The sequence below is a fragment of the Orycteropus afer genome, unplaced genomic scaffold, assembly GCF_000298275.1.
Source record: "Orycteropus afer afer isolate SDZICR_OR568_19922 unplaced genomic scaffold, OryAfe1.0 scaffold00014, whole genome shotgun sequence".
Classification (NCBI taxonomy): Eukaryota; Metazoa; Chordata; class Mammalia; order Tubulidentata; family Orycteropodidae; genus Orycteropus; species Orycteropus afer.
Window position 1 is genome coordinate 16607986 of NW_006921601.1, and position 21442 is coordinate 16629427.

General features: G+C 46.9%; 1 protein-coding gene across 1 annotated transcript in view; it reads left to right on the forward strand.

The window, feature by feature from the left end:
• Nucleotides 1-21442, forward strand: part of OTOG (otogelin) — a 91865-nt gene that overhangs the window by 55492 nt on the left and 14931 nt on the right. The window contains exons 33-43 of the mRNA XM_042782786.1: nt 2379-2657; nt 6064-6181; nt 7315-7394; nt 7907-9696; nt 10140-10308; nt 10568-10713; nt 11295-11384; nt 14930-15113; nt 17910-18130; nt 18362-18500; nt 21103-21297. Of these exons, the coding sequence (XP_042638720.1) occupies nt 2379-2657; nt 6064-6181; nt 7315-7394; nt 7907-9696; nt 10140-10308; nt 10568-10713; nt 11295-11384; nt 14930-15113; nt 17910-18130; nt 18362-18500; nt 21103-21297 (3411 nt within the window). The remainder of the gene's footprint in view (nt 1-2378; nt 2658-6063; nt 6182-7314; nt 7395-7906; nt 9697-10139; nt 10309-10567; nt 10714-11294; nt 11385-14929; nt 15114-17909; nt 18131-18361; nt 18501-21102; nt 21298-21442) is intronic.

A 21442-nucleotide genomic window follows, 5' to 3' on the forward strand; every position in this document is an offset into this window, starting at 1 on the left:
ACCAGGGTTGATCTTTAGGTCAATTCTCAGGTCCCAACACCACTTGGAAATGGTGTTGGTGTTGTCAGAGTAGCTGACAGTCTGCAGCTCTGTGTGTCTCTGTACTCACTGTTTTCATTCAGGTTTTTCCACTAGTTGGTGCCTAATCCACTTCTGTATACTTTCTTTCAAAGCTCAGGGCTCCAGGATTATCTTCTGTATTTCTGTCAATTGGTTTATCTTTTCTTTGTTGAAGAGGGTCTGTGTAGCTTGTCTGCCTATTCTGCCATCTTACCAGAAGTCCTGGATCAACAACCATATGTTTAAGAGCAAGTTTCAGAGTCTCTTTTGACATTCATTTTGGTCTTTTCTTTTTTTCCTTTCTTTTTAATGACCCTTTGCTTCCTTCACGTATGATGCTCTTAATGTCATCCCATAACTTGTCTGGTCTTCAGTCATTAGTGTTCAATGCAACAAATATATTTTTTGCGATGGTCTCTAAATTCAGGTGGGATGCCCTTAGCTTGTACTTTGACTCTAGTGGACTTGTTTTAATTTTCTTCAACTTCAACTTTAACTGACTGATGATATTGAGCTTCTCTATCATCTCTTTCTACAGATGTAGTTGATTTGATTTCTTGTGTATTCCATACAGTGAGGTCCACATATATAGTCACCATTGATGTTGGGAAAAAAATATTTCTAATAAATAGGTTGTTGGTCTTTCAAAATTCTATCATGTGATCTCCAGTGTCCTTTGTGTCACCAAAGCTACCCTTCTTCTTTGTTTCCAACTGTCGCATTCCAATCACCAGTAATTATCAATGTATGCTTATCGCATGTTTGATCAATTTCAGACCTCAGGTATTGGTAAAAATCTTCAATTTCTTCATTTTTGGCATTTTTAATAGGTTCATTAATTTGAATAATAGTCATATGAACTGGTCTTCCTTGTAGGCATATGGATATTATTCTATCACTGACAGTGTTGTACTTCAGTGTTGATCTTGAAATGTTCCTTTTGACAATGAATATGATATTGTTCCTCTTCTAATTTGTCATTCCTGGCATAGTAGACCATTTTGTTGTTGTTGTTGTCATGTGCCATCAAGTTGAACCTGACTCATAGCAACCCTTCCTTTGGTTTCCATATGATTGTCTTATTCAAAATGACCAATACTAGTCAATGTCAGCTCACTGATGCCTTGGATACCAATCTTTCAGTGTTCATTTCATTTTTTCACAACTTCCAATTTTCCTAGATTCATACTTCATAAATTCCACATTCTGATTATTAATGGATGTTTGCAGCTGTTTCTTCTTGTTTTGAGTCATACCCCATCAGCAAATGAAGGTCTCAAAAACTTTACTTCACTCACATCATTAAAGTTGACTCTACTTTGAGGAGAAAGCTTTTCCTTTGTCAAATTTGAGTGCCTTCCAACCTGATGGATTCATCTTCTAGCACTGTATCAGACAATGTTCTGCTGCTATTCATAAGATTTTCACTGGCTAATTTTTCTAGAAGTATATTGCCAGGTTCTTCTTCCAAGTCTGTCTTAGTCTGAATTCACCACTAAAATATCCCCACCATGGATGATACTGCTGGTATTTGAAAAACTGGTGGCATAGCTTCCAGCATCACAGTATGACAACTGACAGAATAGTGGTGATTTTAGGAAGTGGATGCTTTTATTTTCCTAATTTACAGATGAGAGTACTGAAGCTCAGAGAGATTTAGTAATTTACCCCCAAGGTACATAGGTAATTAGTGACAGGAGACAGCCTTTTGGCCCCAGAGTCCTTTAATCCTAACTACTATGCCTTGCTGACTCTCAGAGCAATTAAAAAATAAATCAAATGTAGACAGTGGAAGATAAAAGTCATGTGAATGTTCAAGGTGAAAAGCAGCACTCAAGACTTTGCATCTTCAAGGTCTAGCTTTAAGCCCCATCTGTTAAGATGACTTTAATCCTCCACTAACTCAAGCAGTAAGTAACATAGAGTCCCTGGGTGGTGCAAATGGTTAAGTGCTAGACTGCTAATCAAAACATTGGCTGTGCAAACCCACCCAGAAGCACCTTGGAAGTAAGCCACGGTGATCTGCTTCTGAAAAGTTACAACCTTGGAAACCCTATGGACACTTCTACTCTGCACACATGGGATTACTATGAGTTGCAATTAACTCAACAACAACATGTCAAGCAGAAGTTGTAAGCAGAGAAACAACCAGCAGGCAGAAGGAGAAGTAGGTGGGCTGAGGAGGCAGGCAAGGAGAAGTAGGGCCCAGTTAACCTGCATCATGAGTCATTGAAAGTGCAGACTTTTGCCTGGATATTGCCTTCCAGCCCCTTCTGGACCCCTTGCTGTGCTGACCTTACCCTTGTGACCCTTTGCAGACCCTGATGTAGTATCCTTGGAAGCAGCTGACAGACCCAACTTCTTCCTTCATGCCACAACCAACGGATCTCTGGAGCTAGCTAAATGGCAGGATAGTGATACCTTCTACCACCATGCCACCTTCTCGATGCACCGAGGGCCATGGCAGGCAGGCCTGGTGGCTCTGGAGTCTTTGGCAGAGCCTGGATCCTTCCTTTATGTATCAGGCCCTGCACTGGTCCTGCGGCTATATGAACACACAGAGGCATTCCGCCAGAGCATGCTCTTCCACCTTTTGGGTAGGTATCCACCCTACTGTCACCCTTGGTCCCTCTGCCTCTCTGCTCAACTGCTCTTCCTGCCCTCTTCCCACTTCAGCCTTTCAGTTTCTTTCTAAATACAGCATCCTCACTATCCTGGCCAGGGAGGCCACGTGGTGCCACTCCTGAGGTGGGAGGTGGCCCAACCTTCATGTTGGTCGCCTGGAGAGCCTTGGAAAGTGCAGCATGGGGCCCAGCCAGCTCCTGGAGGCCCTTTCCCGGGCCCTGTCTCCTGACACTGGCCAATTACATGATCTAAAAATACCACAGCCTTTGTGGAAGTGAGGGGGAGAGCAGTCCTGGCCACAGCTTCCGTAGCTGGAGGCTCAGGTTTCTTGCTGATGGGAAACACATGCCTGCTTCATGAGCTCAAAGACTGCCCACTGGGGCCATAGGGTCCTGAAGAGTCAGCAAGTCCCCCCTCTCCCTAGGGATTGATGGGGCAGCTCCCTGACTCAGCCAAGGCCAGGAGCCTCCAGGGCCTTGTCATCCCCTATCAGGTGGGTCTATCGCTAAAGTATTTTTTCTCTAACTGGTATAGTGCCTAAGGCATGTGACTGCTAACCAGAAGGCTGGCGGTTCAAACCCACCAACCATTCCTTGGAAGACTGGGCAATCTGCTTCAATAGTGATACCTTCTTGAAAACCCAAGGAGGGATCACTATGAGTCGAATTGACTCAACAGCAGTGAGTTTTTTTTTTTTTTTTTTTTTCTGACCATTGCGGAAGTAATCATCATTTCTTTATTGCTTCAGCCTGATCTTTCTGTCCTGCTTGTGCACAGGTATGTCTGTACCTGTAGGGGCATCTTGTGCTGTGCAAATGGGTCCATTTAGATGTCCACATATGTTTTTCCAGCCAGCCTCTTCATCTTATCAGCTCCCCGACCCCATCCTCATGACTGGGCAAGTTCTTCCTTACATTCAGTGATCATCTGTTTACTGAACCCCACCTAAAACAGATCTGTCTACAAGGCAAAACTTGCTCGTGTTAGGAATAAGTGTGTTCCTCTCTCAAAGGCACTGGGCAGTGTTATGAGCCCAGGCTTTGAAGCCAGATGGCCTTGGATACAAAGTCTTATGCTAGCCCTTGGCACCTGGAGGGGGACTTTCATCTCCCTGACTCTGTTTCTTCACCTGTGAAGTGAGGGCATTTACTCACAAGGTTGTTGTGAGGAATGACTATATCTCAGGGCCTAACACATAGTAAAGGAGCTCTGATAGCACAGTGCCTATAGTTGTTGTTATTGTTGTTATTAATATTATTATTATTAGGAACTCCAATGGTGTAGTACCTAAGGCATCTTACTACTAACCAGAAGACTGGTGGTTCAAACCCACCAGCCACTCCGCAGAAGCAAGACTGGGCAATCTACTTCCGTAAATATTTACCACCTCAGAAACCCAATGGGGGTCACTATGAGTTTGATGGCAGTGGGTTTGGTATTTTGTTTTTTGGTTTTTGACACATAGTAGGTGCTCCTCAAATGTAAATTCTTGGTTCTGATCTCCAGGATCTTAGAAAAATGGGATTCTTCACAAAAGCAGTGTAGCAATTAGGACATGTGGATGGAGCAGCAGCACGGAGCTGCCCCACGTGTTTAGTCATGCCTCCCTGTTCAGTCTGTGGTCTCTCGTGCTGAGGTGGTCTAAGGTCTTGCCTGCCTTGAAGGCCCCCACGGGCCATAGACTTTTCTCTGAAGGTCCTTACTTACGAAAACACTGGTCTCAGAAACTGTTTCAAGAAAGTCTTCCCTGAAGAAGTTTAATCTTCCCAGCATCTTCTATGCTTCACTTTCCTCATCTACAAAATAGGGATAATAATAGTGCCTACTTCATAGAATTGTTGTGAGGATTAACGAGTAAATACATATGAAATATTTAGTATGTACTTGATGCAATTTAAGTGTTGGCTATAATTGTTGTTATTGTTGTTATTAATATTATTAGGAACTCCAGTCGTGTAGTACCTAAGGCACTTGACTGCTAACCAGAAGGCTGACAGTTCAAACCTATCAGCCACTCCTCAGAAGGAAGACTGGGCAATCTACTTCTGTTGAGAAACCCTCAGAAACCCAAGGAGGGGGTCGCTATGAGTTGTTATTTTTGTAGTTCATATTATTGCTATTTGCCCCAGCTAATATGGGCAACAAGGGCAGTGATCAGACAAACTGTCCTTTCCAAGTCTAAGACTAACTTACAAGGAGGCTGCTTCAGGGAGGCCCTCTAGAAAGAGAAAGGACAGAGCAGGGCAGGACTTGGGGAAGAGCTCCCTTCCCTGTCAAGGGCAGATGGCTTGCAGGGTCTTGAGCTGAGAGAGAAAGGGACTATCCTGATGCCTCACCCCACCCCTCAAGGGGGTACCTCCTACTCCCCATGAAGGGCTTCAGCAGCCTTGCCAGGGGTGGGCCAAGGGGGAGGTGGCTGAGTCCTGGGATGCAATTCGAGTCTGGGCACTGAGGTCCCCGAGGGGCAGGTGGTGGGGCAGCCTCAGGAAGAGACCAGAGGTCCAGCTTTCCTCTTTGGGCACTGTAGTAGTTACGGTTGTGTGTCAGCTTGTCTGGGTTGTGGTTTTGAGTAGTTTGCCTGTAGTTATTGGATGTAGTTACTCCACATGATGGGATTATAATTACCTCCATGGTAGAATGTGTTTTGAGCACCTAATCAGTTGAAGGGCAATTGCCTTCGAGGTGTGACCTGCTTCCAGTGTTTATGGAAAAGCTTTGAGAAAGGTCTCTAGTTTTTTGGCCCATCCAGATCCTGTGTGTGGCCAAGTCTTCATCTCCAGTTCCTGGACTTGAACCAGTAGCTTACTGTTTTCTCTACTGATCTTGGGATTTTTGCCATTTCACCTCCTGACCTTGGCTTTGTCAGCCTCAGCAGCCAACAGTTTAGTTGCCTCTAGCTCCAGTGGGACTAGAATAAGAGGCAGAGCTGAAGCCCAAGGCTGAGGGACCTTCACCCAGCCCATAGAGCCGGCACTGTGAATTCGGACTTCTGGCCATAACTGTAAGAGAATAAATTCTTGTTTGTTAAGACATCTACTTGTGGTTTTGTTACAGCAGCACTAGAGAACTAAGACAGCCACCCCTCAAGGCCCAGCTCCAACTGCTTCCTCTGTGTCTCCCCCTAGTCTTCAGCCCCCACACCAAATTCCTATGGCCTCATTCATAAGGCACTAACCTCAACTGTCATAAATACAGTTTCCTCTTGGATTCATTTTTTATTTTTACTTTTTCTTCACTTTTCTTGCATGAATCCATTTGTCTCTTCCACGGGGCAGGGAGAGCACCGGCTGAGCTGGGATTGCCTCTGTGCTCTGGCACCTGACCTAGAGCTGGTGCTCAGTCTCAGTCTTGGGACACTGAGGTGGGTCACTTTTCCAGATGCAAAGTCTTCAGGGGCTGCCTACCCTATCTGTGAGTGGCGCTATGATGCCTGTGCCAGCCCCTGCTTCCAAACCTGCCGGGACCCACAGGCAGCCAGCTGCCAGGATGTGCCCAGGTAAGGTGACAGGGGTGACAAGGGGCTCTTAACATGGAGTCAAGGGGTATGCACCCACGAGTTTGAGCATATCTGTATGCATCTTGTAGGGATGTGAGAATGGGCTTATGTGTAGTCTGTAAGCATATGCATTAGAGTGCATTGAGGCAGTCCCAGGTTTTGATGTCTGACTTACATATGACTCGTAGTTACAAACCAACCCCCATAAAGCCTATATATTAAAAACTCAAGGTATATACAGTGGTTCATAATAACAAGGAATGCTAATTTGTGACACGCATCAAAACGTTATTTTAATTATTAGTGATTATTACGTTGAAGATGTTTTAGTGCATTTGGAAGTGTTTCTTTAATGTTTTTATCCATAGAAAGGTACTCTATAGACTAAGACAAACATCTGACTGATGTTAGATACAAACTGTACCTAACTGTTTCAACTTAGTACAAATTAGGCTTAAAAATGGACTTAGGGATGGAATATGTTCATAACCCAGGGATGCCTATACTCACATACATGTGTGTGTTTCATGTGTTATATATATGGGGATGTGTGTACAAGGGTAGTTGTGCCTTAAATGGACATACGTGCTATCTATTTGTGGATGATGTCATATAACTGAGCGCTGTGTGTGTGTACAAATATGCATGGACTACATAAAACTGTGCATATATACATGTGTGAGTCGTGTATGTTTGGTGTTTTGTGCAACTGTGTATGCATAAGGGTGTCCACACTGATGCTTATCTGTGTGTGTGTGTGGAGGTGGGGTTATTATGTATATTTATATGTATATGTGTGAATATTTTTGAGTCCTGCCTACTTGGAGTGAGAATGTGCCTATGTGGAGACACCCATGAACGTATATGAGTATATGCACAAGTGTGAACATATCTAAACCTTATTTGCATGTGTTTCCCTGTTGGTGTGAGTTCCTCTGCAGGAGTGTGCAGCATACATATTTGGATAATGTGTTCCTGTATACATGTGTATAGGTGTCTCTATGGAGGCTCATGTGAGTGTGTACATACACGTGTGTGCATTAAGAAAAGACAAAGCCCATGCTCCATCCAGATAAGGGGAGATGACCCTGTTGACATCTCAGACCATAACCTGCCTCCTGTGCTGTCCTCAGGGTAGAAGGCTGTGTCCCTGTATGCCCCGCATCCAAGGTCCTGGATGAAGTCACACAGAGATGCGTCTACTTGGAGGACTGTAAGTGGCCTGGACTTCTCATTCCTCTCTCTGTTTCCATTAACTCCCCAGGCCTTACTGACTAGTCACTGTGCAGAGCCCCCAGAGCCTTGGGGAAGCAGGGTAGGCATAGGGATCCTCTGAAATGAGAACTCGTTAGAGCAGGCAGGGACCCAGTCTGATCCATTCACTCCATTCACTGAAAGACAAAATGAGGCCCAGAGTGGGGAAGGTTCTGACTTAGGGTCATAAGCGAGAGCACAGGGCAACCAGACAGAGCTGAATCTCTTGGCTTTGGGCTCAGGGTTTGAGGTCTGGGGCAAAGTCCAGACCTGCTGGCCTCTCTGAAGTCATCAAACACTGTGTGGCAGAGGCCCCTGGGTTGGTTGAGCAGCCTGACTGGCCAGGATAGGCTGCCCCCCAATTTACTTAGGGAGCCAGTCTGCAAGCCCCTCATCACAACCCTGCATGGTGATGACCCTCTCGGGCAGCAGTCCCCTACCTGTCTGAACTTCTACTCTTGTCTTCCCCAGGTGTGGAACCAGTGGTTTTGATTCCCACAAAGGCCCTTGGCAATGAGACCCAGCCTCCCAGTCAAGAGCTGGCCACTCCCAGTGTCCAGGAGCTGCATCTTCCACAAGAAACTCCCAGGGCCCCCACCCACAGACCACCCCTCCCTACAGCTACCCCACTCACCACAGCTCTGAGCCCACTGACAGCAACCACTGAGGGGCCAACACTGCCTCCAGGCTCCACTGTGTCCACTCGGCAGCCACCACTGGGACTCACTGTGTCTAACCTCCCTGACCATCCCACAGAGGCTCTAGCCAGCAAGGGAGTGACTGCTGGCCACTTGCCCACCCTCCACACCCCAGAGTCCTCATCCCTCCACCTTTCACCACAGAAACCCATACCTGGCACAGGGCCTGGGGCCATGGAGACAACCAGGGTGACTGTGACTCTCACAGAGAGCCTCAACGTCACAATCTCCTCCCGCTCACCTCCTGTACCTCGCTTTCCACTCTTGACCAAAGCTGTGACAGTCCCAAGCCATGGCTCTTTGCCTGTTAGGACAACACCCCTACAGCCCTTCCCAAGCCCGGAGGTGCCAGCAAGTCCTTCCTCCAGGCCTGGAGCTTCCCCTGCAGTGACCTCCAGGCCCTCCACCTCTCCAGAATCTCACAAAGCCTTGCTGACACCTGCAATAACTAAGGTCACAAACAGGACAGGTATTCCCCAGTCCACCCTAGTGCAGAATATCTCAAGTCCCAGCAGCCCCCCACCCATAGCTAGAACACTAGCAGAGCAGTTTCCTGTCAGCCCTTTCACAACAAGGAGAGTGGAGGTGGTGCCACCTACAGAGAAGGTTGAACCTGGGCACAGCCAGCCTATGGACCTGCCACAGCCAAGTCCATTCACCACTTCCCTTCCCCTCCTTACCCAGCATGCCACCACAGCCACCAGGCCTCCAGCTCTGCCCCTGGGGACCCCAGCTGCTGCCAGTGTGCCCATAGTTGCTCATGGGTTAGGTGCCACAGCCTTTGCGTCTCTGGACTCAACTCAGCCATCCCAGCTCCTTTCTGGCCTGCCTCCTGACACCAGCCTGCCACTGGCCAAGGTGGGCACATCTGCTCCAGTGGCCACACCCAGTCCCAAAGGTTCTGTCACCACCTCTCCACTCCAGCAGCAGGTCACATCTCTGACTGTTGCCACACCATCACCTTCTCAGACACTCAGCCCAGCCCTGCCTCTCAGCCCAGCTATTGTGGCCCAGGTACACCCACCCAGTCATATAGCCCCCCAGACAACAGGCACAGCTCCAGGCTTGCTTCTGGGAGCCACACTACCAACCTCTGGAGTTGTAGCCGTGGCCGAAGGGGCAGCCTCCACAATATCTGTTGCCTCAGCAAAGAGCACCACAGAGAAGATGGCCACCCTATCCAAGCAAGTGTCTCTGTCCACCTCAGCATACGGCTCTGCCCTGGGTGGGCCCACAGAGCTCATGTCTGCTGTAGCCCACACTCTTGCTGCCTTGGTGACTGAGGCTGAGGGCCCCCAGGCTGGCACGGTGCCATCAGTGCCCACATCCTATCCCATGAGCGGTGTCTCAGCCAGGACTGCCTCCAGGGAAAGCTCACTGGTTCTGTTCCCTCAGCTGGCAGAGGCCCATGGAACCTCGGCAAGACCTCAACCCCCAGTGGAGGCTGTGGGTGAGGCTACCACTGAGCAGTCTGGGCGCTCGGCCCCAGTCCAGAGCATCTCCGAGAGTCTGGCTGAGGCGCTGGCAACTGACACTGAGGCTAACACATCTGATACTTGTGTTGTGAGTGACTTGTGACGGTTCTGGCCACCCGTATGTGGTATATTGTATGTGTGATGCATACAGTTGTAAGGCAGTGAGTGTGTTTGTATTTGTCTGTATGTATGTGCTTGTACCTGGGTTTCTATGAGTATGAGCTAGTGAGTGTACATTCTGTCCCCAGAGCTCTCTGCACAGCTCAGGCAGATAGGCAGAGGTCTCAGAGAATCAGTTCCCTGGTCTCCAATTCTCACCCTGAGCCAGTCTCAGACTCTAGGATGGCTTGTTGGGTAGATAGAGGGTGAGAGCATTATTCCCTGGTAGTTTTACCTCCAGGTCCTCTGCTCTGCTAGAACCCACATTGAGAGGGATCTTGCAACCTCAGGACCTAGGAGCAGGGTAAGGTGGAATGAATAGCTGTAGCCTCTAGGGTGGGAACTCAGGCAGTCCCTTCACTATGTCCCCAGCCAATCGCTGAGCAGGACTGTGTCCGCCACATCTGCCTGGAGGGCCAGCTGATCCGTGTGAACCAATCCCAGCACTGTCCCCAGAGTGCTGCACCTCCTCGCTGTGGGGTCCTGGGCCTTGCTGTGCGAGTGGGTGGCGACCACTGCTGCCCCATCTGGGAGTGTGCCTGTGAGTCCTGGTGTCAGCCACAGCCTCTCTTGTCCTCCCCATGTGCCTACCCTGGAGGGACCCCTACCCTTGATCTGTATGCTCCCTAGCTCACGGTAAGCCTGACCTTAAAGACCCCTCCCATGGGACTTCTGATCTCAGTGTAACCCCTGACCTGAGTGACTCTCCAACCCTCAGTGCCACTGCGTCACCCAGGAAAGGGTCCAGGAACCTGCCCAGGGAGCCTTGACCTCTTCTCGTCCCCTGCCTCACTCCCCAGGTCGGTGCTCAATCTTCCCTGATCTGAGCTTTGTGACTTTTGATGGAAGCCATGTAGCCCTGTTCAAGGAGGCCATTTACATCCTCAGCCAGAGCCCAGATGAAATGGTTACTGTCCACGTCCTCGACTGCAAAAGTGCCAACCTGGTGACTGTGCCTTGCTTCCCTTCCTTCTGGTGCCTAGAAGTTTGATGAGGTTTGGAGGGAAGTGGGTTGGTTTTCCAGGGGGTGCCAGAGGCAAGGACACAGTGTAAGCCCCCACAGGCACTCCCTATAAAGTCTCCTGGAATGGACATAGGTGCCCATGGGGAAAGGGTTGAGTGGAGTGCACCACTTCCTGGCCATTTCTGCGGCCTGTGCTATTCCCAGATTGTCCCAGTTTCCTAGGGCAAAGTGGGAAGGTGCTGAAGTATAGAGGAGTGGGGACACCATTCCCAGGATGTGTGCTCTGGTCACTGGAGGCCAGCTGTAAGTTATCGCCTACTAGGAAGCTCCATGAGCCAGATGGAAGGAAGCAACCTTTTTTTTTTTTTTTTTACCCCCTTGGGCTCCTGTGAGGTCTTGTGGAGCTAGAAATGTTCCATGGGACTCTGTGCACCATCTGCATAGCTCTGATGGCTGCCCCTGGCATAGCGGGGAGTGGAGTGTGTTCACACTTGCTGCACCTGCTCACTTGGCAGGGGAAGCAGGACAGGGCTCCAGGTTGATGAATGGGGTTCTCTCTACAGGGGCATCTGAACTGGCCCCCATTCTGTCTGGTGATGCTGAATGTAACTCACCTGGCACATCAGGTCACCATTGACCGCTTCAACCGGAAGGTGAGTGCATCAAAGGGCTAGCCCTTTCAGGGCAGCAGATAGCTGAGGGATAGGGTGTCCAGGGTGGTGAGGCTGGAAGCTTTTACAGGATTGGAAGCAGGGATGGGGAGGAAGCCCTCTTAAAGAAAAAGAATACAAAGTTAAACTAGTTACCATTAAGTTGATTCTGATTCATGGCGACCTCATGTGTCAGACTAGAACAGTGCTCCATACAGTTTTCAATGGCTGGTGTCTTAGTTATCTAATGCTGTATAAAGAAATACAACTGGCGGCTTTAACAAACAGAAATTTATTTTCTCACATTTTAGAAGGCTAGAATTCTGAATTCAGGGTGCCAGCTCTAGGGGAAGGCTTTCTGTTGGCTCTGGAGGAACGCTGTCTCTTCTGAGCTTCTGCTTCTGGAATCTACGTGTAGCTTGGCATCTCTTTCCACCCATCTCTGCATCTCAGCCAGCTTGTTTAATCTCTTTTATATATCAAAAGAGATTGGCTAAAGATATACCCTATACTCATTGTTCTGGTTACTTAGTGCCACTCTGACAAGAATGTACCACAAATGGGATTGCTTGAAGAAACAGGAGTTTATTCTCTTACAGTTTGGAGGCTTTAAGTCCAAGTTCAAAGTGCCAGGTTCTAAGGGCTGGGTGAAAGCCACTCAACTTTGAGCTTCAGCTCTGCCTCCCACTCTTGGCCCACTGAAGTTGGAAGCTTTTCTTCATTCAGCTGCTGACTGCTGAGGTTGACAAGCCCAAAGCTGAAAGTAAAAAGGCACAGTCTCTGTGTTACCAAACCACATGGCAGGCCATTAATTCAAGTCCCTTGAAAGTTCCAAGGTTGGCAGAGCATGGCACACTGCTGAACAATGACACGAACTACATGCAGGGTTCCAGCATCCCATAAGCTAGAGACCATTCCCCAAACTGCTGCTTATATGCAAGAAGCAGACCACATCCCTAAAGCAGCTACTCAGCTGCTTGTGGTAGATCCCACCATGGAGTTGATTGCCAGTCTCATCCTGGGGAATAACTACCACCAGCTGCCCAGCCACTCAACCAGGCCCAGCCAAGTTGACACAGAACCTTAACTACCACACTCATCCTGCCTCATTAACATAACAAAAACAACCCATTCCCAAAGGGGATTCTAACCACAGGCATATTGTTGTTGTTGTTATGTGCCTTTGAGTCAGACCTAACTCATAGCAACCCCTCCTTGGATTTCCGAGGCAGTATCACTATGGAAGTAGATTGCCCAACCTTCCTTCCCAGGAGTGGCTAGTGGGTTTGAACCTCCAGCCTTCTAGTTAGCAGTCAAGTGCCTTAGGCAGTATGCTACCAGAGCTCCAAACCACAGGCATAGAGGTTAGGAATTACAACATATATTTTTGGGGAACACAATCCAATCCATAACAGCTGGTTTTTCAGAAGTAGATCACCGAACCATTCTTTTGAGGTCCTCTGAGTGGACTCGAATCTCCTATCTTATGGTTAGTAGGTGAGCACATTAATCGTGTACACCACCAGGGGATTCCAATACCAAATGTTCATTGGTACCATTGTGTTGATTTTGACTCACAAAGACCCCTTGTGATGGAGTAGAACCACCCTGTAGGGTGTTCTTGCTTGTTCTCCCACAGAGCTACTTGTTGTTGTTGTTATGTGCCATCGAGTTGGCCCCGACTCATAGCGACCCCTCCTTGGGTTTCCGAGGCAGTATCACTACAGAAGTAGGATTGCCCAGCCTTCCTTCCGAGGAGTGGCTGGTGGGTTAGAACCGCCAGCCTTCTGGTTAGCAGTCAAGTGCCTTAGGCACTATGCTACCAGAGCTCCTACTAGATGGGTTCAAAATGCCAACCTTTTGGTTAGCAGCTGAGCACTTAACCACTGTACCACCAGGGCTTCTTTATACAAAATTAACTTATGGAAAACTTATTTTAATTAGAATTGAATATATATTTAGGATGCTGGTGGCCACTCTAATGCCAGAGTAGGAACTAAGCTAGGAGGGGCAGTACATCAGAAAGGAAGCTGCAGTGTCAAGAGACAATGGCCTTCATTATTGTGGTTAAAATAATTTATAATTTTTGCAATTTTTACTAAAATAGCCATGTGAGCACCCTACTAGGGCCTTTCCACCCTACTAGAGGAACTCTGGTGACATAGTACCTAAGGCACTTGACTGCTAACCAGAAGGCTGGTGGTTCAAACCCACTAGCCACTCCTCGGAAGGAAGATGAGGCAATCTACTTCCGTAGTGATACTGTCTCAGAAACCCAAGGAGGGGTCGCTATGAGTTGGGGCTGACTCGATGGCAAATAACAACAACAACAACATACAAGTGAGGAGCCCCGAAATGTAAGCTTCATTAGCTTCACATTAAGTCCACCTCTGTCAAGGAGGCTGAAGAGTACAGCAATAGTGTCACCCATGCGTGGGGTACCCTTTGCTCCTCTCAAAGCCACAAAGTCTTCTGACTCCTGAGCTAGGGCTCTCTGTATTCCGACATAGTAGTTCAAGTTCCAGATAATTTGCAAAGTGGCTAAAAAACATAATGATTCTTTGGGGGAAGGTGTAAAGTCGTTATGTTGTTGTCATTAGTTGCCCTTGAGTCTGCTGTGACTCAGCGTGAACCCATGTGTACAGAGTAGAACTCCGCTCCGTAGGGTTTTCCAGGTGGTGGGAAGCAGACCACCAAGTCGTACTTCCAAGGAGCATCTGGGTGGGTTTGAACCACCAACCTTGCAGTTAGTAAGGCCAGCACTTAACATTTGTATCACCTAGGGACTTTTCCTAGGTCACAAAGTCTTTTGACTACTAGGCTTAGGCTCTCCATACTCCAGTACAGAGGTTCATGTTCAGCATAATTTGCTAAGGGATTAAAACAATGATTCTTTGGGGGGAGGGCATAAACTCATTAGAAATACTTTTAAATACTTATCTTTTCATTTCACGTTTCTGCAGAGTAGAACTAATAATCCATGATACAACCAAATTTAACCTTGTCGATATGTAGTAGATGTTATATTTAATTTAAATAAATTTAATTTAAATGAATTAAATATTTATATTTAATAAACTGATTTAGCCCCAACTTATGTCAGGCCCAGGGGCAGCTACTTAGGATTCAAAGGTGAAGCAGACAGAATGTCTGCCGTTGATAAACTTACAGTCCACTGAAGACCTTGATGAAGGAACAAATAGATTCTGTCTCAACGGTCAGCACAGGGATGGGGAGCTCCTAGAGAAGGGATGCTCAAGCCAGAGGCCAGGCATTGAAGGCAAAGCTCCCAGAGGAAATGACCTGAGCAGAATAAGGAAAGCAGAGAGTGACTAGAAGGGCTCAGGATTTATGTTTATTTGAGCACTGAGGTGTAGCTTGCCACCTGCTTGTATTTACAAAAATATTTGAAGAATTCTCTCATCTCATCTTGGACTGTGTCTTGGCCACATATGCCTGAAACAGAAACTGACACATAGCAGGTACCTAATAAATGTTTGTCGAATGGATAGATAGACAAGCTGTGCTCACATACCCTGCCCCTCCAGGTGATTGTGGACTCGCAGCCTGTGTGGCCCCCTGTGAGCAGGTATGGGTTCAGAATTGAGGACACAGGCCACATGTATGTGATCCGGACGCCCTCACACATCCAGATCCAGTGGCTCCACAGCTCGGGACTCATGATCCTGGAGGCCAGCAAAGGCAGCAAGGTCCAGGGCCATGGCCTCTGTGGTGAGATGGGACCCAGCTGGGGGGAGGGGACACTTCCCAGGTCCACCTCTGCCTCCAGACACAGGTTACCCAGGGAAGGCTGGGACAGGATGCCAGGCCAGAAGGTAAGATTAGCAGGGCTGCCAGGGCAGGGAAGCCTAATGTCTTGTGTTCTGGTGCTGGAGCTGTCAGCAGGGAGATAGTACAGGGCTCTGGCCTCGGTCAGTTGTCACCTCAGCCAGGATTGTCTGTCAGCTTCCTGATAGCCTCCTAATGCCAGATAATCCTTCCTGTCTACATGCGCCTGGGCACTTCACAAAGCACTTGCACATTCTTATCTCACTTGTTCCAGTCATCACATATCCTTGAGAGATGGGCATTAGTATCTCCATTGAACTGAAGAAGAAAGGGGTTCAGAGCGGTTAAGTGGCTTAACTAAGGCCACACAGCAGAGCTGACACAACACATCAGACTGGTGCTCTTCCAACCATAGCATGATTGCAGAAAGCACAACCTAAGGGAACTGGATGTATTTTAGTAGGAAAAAGGTATACAGAGGAAGTCTGGGGTATAGACTGCACTTGCAGGCACACAGCACCTGGGCGCCCACAGAGCATTCTAAGACCGTGATGATGGGTGACACAGAAACACAGAACACTGCAGAGGAAGATATGGAACTGGTGAAACGGCGGTTCTAGCACAAGCAGGAATAAGGCTGAGGGACCGGGACAATGGCTGTGCAGTTTAGGACAGGAGGAACGCAGCTTCAGGAGAAATGTCTAGAAAAAGATGAAATTTTTGGGTTACCTAGTGTGTTGGAAAGCATTAAGAAATGAAAATTTCTTTTACCAGAGAATTTGAGGCTGAAGTAGTAAGGGGAATAGAAAACTAAGCAAACAGCCTAAACTTCCATAGTAGAAAGTCAACAGATAACATCTAAATCTGAAAAAAAGGCAAGAAATACCAGTATAAACATGTTATTTAGAAATAGGGGGGCAAACGCAGAAGAAGCAAAAGGCATCAGAAGCGGTTGCCTTCCTGAGCAGAAATCGGGGGTTGGTAAAGGTAGGGCAGGGGGTTACTATTTTCTCTCACAAGAAAATCTTGTAAATCTATTTTTATCAAATACACGTGTAAGTCTGAGAAAAAAAATACATGAATAAATGAAATAAGAAAAAAGAAACACATATACATACACACCCCCATACACACACACGTGCCATGTCTTCTATCCATAAATCTTCACTGATTGTGCACATTGACACGTCCCTGCACTCAAAATAATCCTACACACATACAATGACACGTGTAAGTCTGCTCCTGGTTCGTTCTTTGATTTATGCGACATATTTATATGTATTGAGGATAAACAGACAACATTCTAGTTTCATGGTGTGTCCATTCTTACATAAATACCTTTCCTCACACACACCACCTACCATCCTTTTACACCATATCTTCCTTCTGGCAAAGAATACTGTGATCAGTAATAACCAGTGAGCCAACTCTTCCATAAGACACTTTTGTGACCCCCTCAGGGACTCAAAGCCAAAGCCCAAAAGCTGGCCATTGGGATGGTTGATAAAATCTGTGGGTTTCTTATTAAATCTTGCTTTATGGTGACAAGACAGGTGGTTGACAGTGTCAGCACAGATGTCAGCTAATTTATATCTCTGTCCATCTTAACTAACCTCTGAGGTCCTGGACACATTGGTAGGCATCTTGGGAAATGATAAGATTGATGAGAATCAGTCCTTACCCTCAGAGAGCTAAATCCTTTGTGACACACAGACTTGCAAACCAATGATTGTCATCCAGAATTGGGAAGGTCATGGATAGATGCATCCATGATCTGTGCTTCCTTGAAGGAAGGGCTTCTGAGAAAGCATTTCAGGGAGAGGGAGCATAAGCAAAGCCATGGGCAGGGAAGTGTGCATGTGGAGCCTGGAGAATGTAGACAGTGAGGTAAGATGAAGCCAGAAGAGCAGTTAAGGTAATGCTGATTGCTGTAACAAATATGCTTCACCTTGTCCCCATCTCAGTGCCTCATCACAATAATTTATGAAGTCCAAAATGTTAGCGATAATTCAGAGACCCAGACTCCTTCCAAATGGCTCTACCATTTTCAACACACAGCTTCTAAGTCCACAGGAAGGAAAAGAATATGGAGAATCATGCATGGAAGTGATTATGGTCCAGGCCTAGTAGTGGTGCCTTTGCTCGTATTCCATTGGCTAGGACTCAGTTGCATGGTCTCATTCAGTTGCAAGGGAAGCTGAGAAAAATAGGCTAGCTGAGTGGAAGAAGAGGAAACAGGTATGTGGCTAGCTTGCAATCTGACAAAGTAGATTTTTTTGAGGTAACTTTTTATTTTGATACAATATCAAACTTGGAAGTTCCAAAACTAGTATAAGGAATTCCTATATATCTTACCCCAGATTTACCAATTGTTTACATTTTGCCCCATTTGTGCTTCTTTTTCTGTTATATATGAATATACATACATACATACCCACACACATATAAATTGTGTTTGTATAGGTATGTTGTGTGTATATATATATGCATTTTTAAACCATTTGAGAGTAAGTTATAGACTGGGTCCCTTTATCCCTCAGTGCTTTCCCTAAGAACAAAGATATTTTCTTACATAGCAGGTTTCCTAGTTTCCCTGTGCAACATTTTCCTCATCTGTAAAATTGGGATGATACTAATACCATCATCAATGAATTGCTGTGAGGAGTACACAGGGTGAGCACGGGGGCCTGGGAGCGGTGGTGATCATTGTGACTATTGGGACAATCCTGCCCCTTTCAGGTATCTGTGATGGAGATGCAGCTAATGACCTAACCCTGGAGGATGGCTCTGTGATAGGTGGGGCCGAGGACCCTGCTCCCTTTCTGGACAGCTGGCAGGTGCCCAGCTCCCTGACTTCGGTGGGCCAGACCCGCTTCCGCCCTGACAGCTGCGCCACGGCTGACTGCTCACCCTGCCTGCGCATGGTGTCCAATCGCACCTTCAGCGCATGTCACCGCTTTGTACGTGCCCACTGGGTCTAGAGTTGGGGAGACCTCCAGGGCTGGATATGGCAGGACCTATCTAAACAGGGGCCAGTGGTCAAGGCAGGAAGGCGTTGATCTGGGTGAGCTCGCAGAGGTGCTGAGCTCGGGACTAGATTGGGAGCCTGCGCAGGCTTGTTGTTACCTCTGGGCAGGGCCGGGAGGAGCTGGGCCCTGGGGTGGGACAGCACTGCCTGATCCATCGCCCAGGTCTCCCCGGAGTCCTTCTGTGAGCTGTGGATCCGGGACACCAAGTACGTGCAGCAGCCCTGCGTGGCTCTGACTGTGTACGTGGCTATGTGCCACAAGTTCCACGTGTGCATCGAGTGGCGGCGCTCCGACTACTGCCGTGAGTGTGGTGGGGGTGGCAGAGGGGTCTCCTCCGTTGCTTCTGGGATTCTCTCTCCCTGGTAGAGTGGAAAAAGGCTCACAGACTTCAGATCAAGTCTGGGTTTTCACAGATTTAGTGATTCATTCATTAATATTAATTAGGTTATAAATATTTTATTAATAAAATTATAAATAACTAAATTTTATTATAATTTATATTAATAAATTAAATATTATTTAGTTGTTCTTTAATTATTTCATTTCTCTGGGTCTTTTTGCCTCACCTGTGAAATGGGACAACAATAAATAGTTCCCTCCAGAGTCAATTGGAAGGAGCTCTGGTGGCATGGTGCCTAAGGCACTTGACTGCTAACCAGAAGGCTGGTGGTTCAAACCCACCAGCCACTCCTTGGAAGGAAGACTGGGCAATCTACTTCCGTAGAGATACCACCTTGGAAACCCAAGGAAGGGTTGCTATGAGTTGGATTCTACTCCACGGCAGACAGTTTGGTTTTTGGTTTAGGGTTGTTTAGAAGATAATGGGTGATGTGTCCAGAGTGCCTGACACATAGCCATCACCTGGTTAACACTCAGTAAATCTTAGTTCTTCTTTCTTAATTTTTGCTAATCTTTCTCTTCTTTGATCTCTTTCATGGTTGCTGGAGGATGGGAGTCAGGTCCACCTCACCCCCTTCCCTCAGTTAGATTTGCATTCATGGATTAGGCAGGGGTGGAATGGGCTTGAGTAGTTTGATTTTTAAAGGTGGACAAATCCAGAAAGGCTGGAAACAGCTCACAGGAAGAGCACACCTACAGTGTGACAGACAAAAGATGAAAACCATCCATCCAGAGTAATATTTTTTAAACTGCGAATCCTGACTCATCAGTGAGCCATGAAATCAAGTTTTGGGGTCAGCACCAGCATTTTAAAAGTGTGTTAGAATAAAATAGAACATACTAGTTTACTGCACATAGAAAGGTCACCTGTTATTATGTGAAAAAGTTTTTGTTTCAGTATTGTCAGTGGTTCTCCATCCTGGCTACCCTTTGAAATCACCCTGGGAGCTTTCAAAAGTATTAATACTTGGCCCCCACAACCAAAGATCTTGATCCCATGGATCTGGGCTGGGGTCCTGGGAACAGTCTTTTTTTTTAAAAAAAAAAAAAAAAAAAACTTTTTATTGTGATTTGGGTGAAATTTTAGAGAGCAGATTAGTTTTCTGTTCAACGGTTCATACACATTTTGTTTTTTGAGACTGATTACAATCCCCACAATGTAACAGCTCTCTTCCCACTTCCTCACTGTGGTTACCCTTTCCCTGTGTCCTTCTTACCTATGCCTTTCTGCCTCCCTAGCTTTTGCCCTAGGCAAATGCTGCCCTTCTGACCTCCGTGGCTAATTGTTCTAAGGTGTGCATCTCCCTTGTGTTCAGCTATTTTAGGCCTGCCTAATGTTTGGCTGAGAGTTAAGCCACTCTAGTGAGTTCAGTTCCAGGCCTGAAAGGTGACTCAGGACCATTGTCTCAGGGGGTTCACCAGTCTCTAATTGACAAGTAATTCTGGTCTTTTTTATGATTTTGAGTTTTGTTTCACATTTTTCTCCCATTCTATCCAATATCTCCAATTTTGATTCCTTTCAGAGTAGTTGCCATTGGTAACAGGAACCATCTAATTCTGGTTTCAGGGTCATGTGAGCTGACTTTCCCATGGTCCATTGGTCCCTTGGACTAATTGTTTCCATGCATTTTTTAATTCTTTTCACTCTTTGCTCTGGATGAGAAGAGAGCAATAGTTGCATCTTAGATGACTGCTCACAAGCTTTGAAGACCCCAGTTGCCATTTGCCAAAGTAGGATATAAAACAATGGTTTTGTATAATATACTGTGCCAATTGAGCCTGGTATTTCCTATGACCATGGTCCTGAGCTCACAGGCCCAGCAACTTACTCCTTCAATATGCTTGGTTGTGGCTAAGAAGTTATCTTAACAGTCTCTCATGTTATAGTGCTATTATTTATATGGACATTTTTATAGCACAAATAAGTGTATAGGAATATCATCTGCCAAACTTATATATGATCACAGGTATATTCCTATTTGTAACAGTCTTTTAAAAGCTCCTGAGTGATCCTTTTGTGATCAGATTTGAAGATTGCTGTTCTACATGCATGTCTGTATTGGATCACAATGTAAAATATAATTTTTGCAATCAAGAAAATTTTAAAAGCACTAATCTAGAGGACAAGTTGGAAAAAAAAAAATTTAAGGCCACATAGTATATATTTGAAACTTTTCAAGCCATATAATCTCTGTCACAACTACTCAACTCTGCCACTATAGAGCAAAAGCAGAGGGAGACAATACATAAGCAAGTGAGCATGACTTTGCGCCAATAAAACTTTATTTACAAAAACAAGCAGCAGTTGGATTTTGGCCCACTTTGCTGACTCCTAGATCCAGAGGAAGGAGGCAATGATGCCCAAATCCTCAATTGATGTGGTCTCTTGTGTGAGGCACAAATGATGCTCTGAGCCTCTCCACACCCCTTCCTGCTTTCTTGACCCTTGGAGGGAGCCCTGGCTGGGTTCTGAGCCAGCCCTGGTGCCTGCTGTACCCCTGCAGCCTTCCTGTGCTCCAGCGACTCCACATACCAGGCATGTGTGCTGGCCTGTGAGCCCCCCAAAACCTGCCAGGATGGGATTTTGGGCCCATTGGACCCAGAGCAGTGCCAGGTGCTGGGCGAGGGCTGCGTCTGCTCTGAGGGCACCATCTTGCACCGGCGCCACTCTGCACTTTGCATCCCAGAGGAGAAATGTGGTAGGTTCCTCCCTCCCTGGGGCTGGGCTCCCCAAAGCTGGCCTCGCTCTAGGGTTTCTTATGCTCTCCTGTGCCCATGGCCAAGGCTCATATGCTGTCCTTTTGGGTTTGCTTTGAGAGTGGTCTATATCACAGAGAGGGTCTA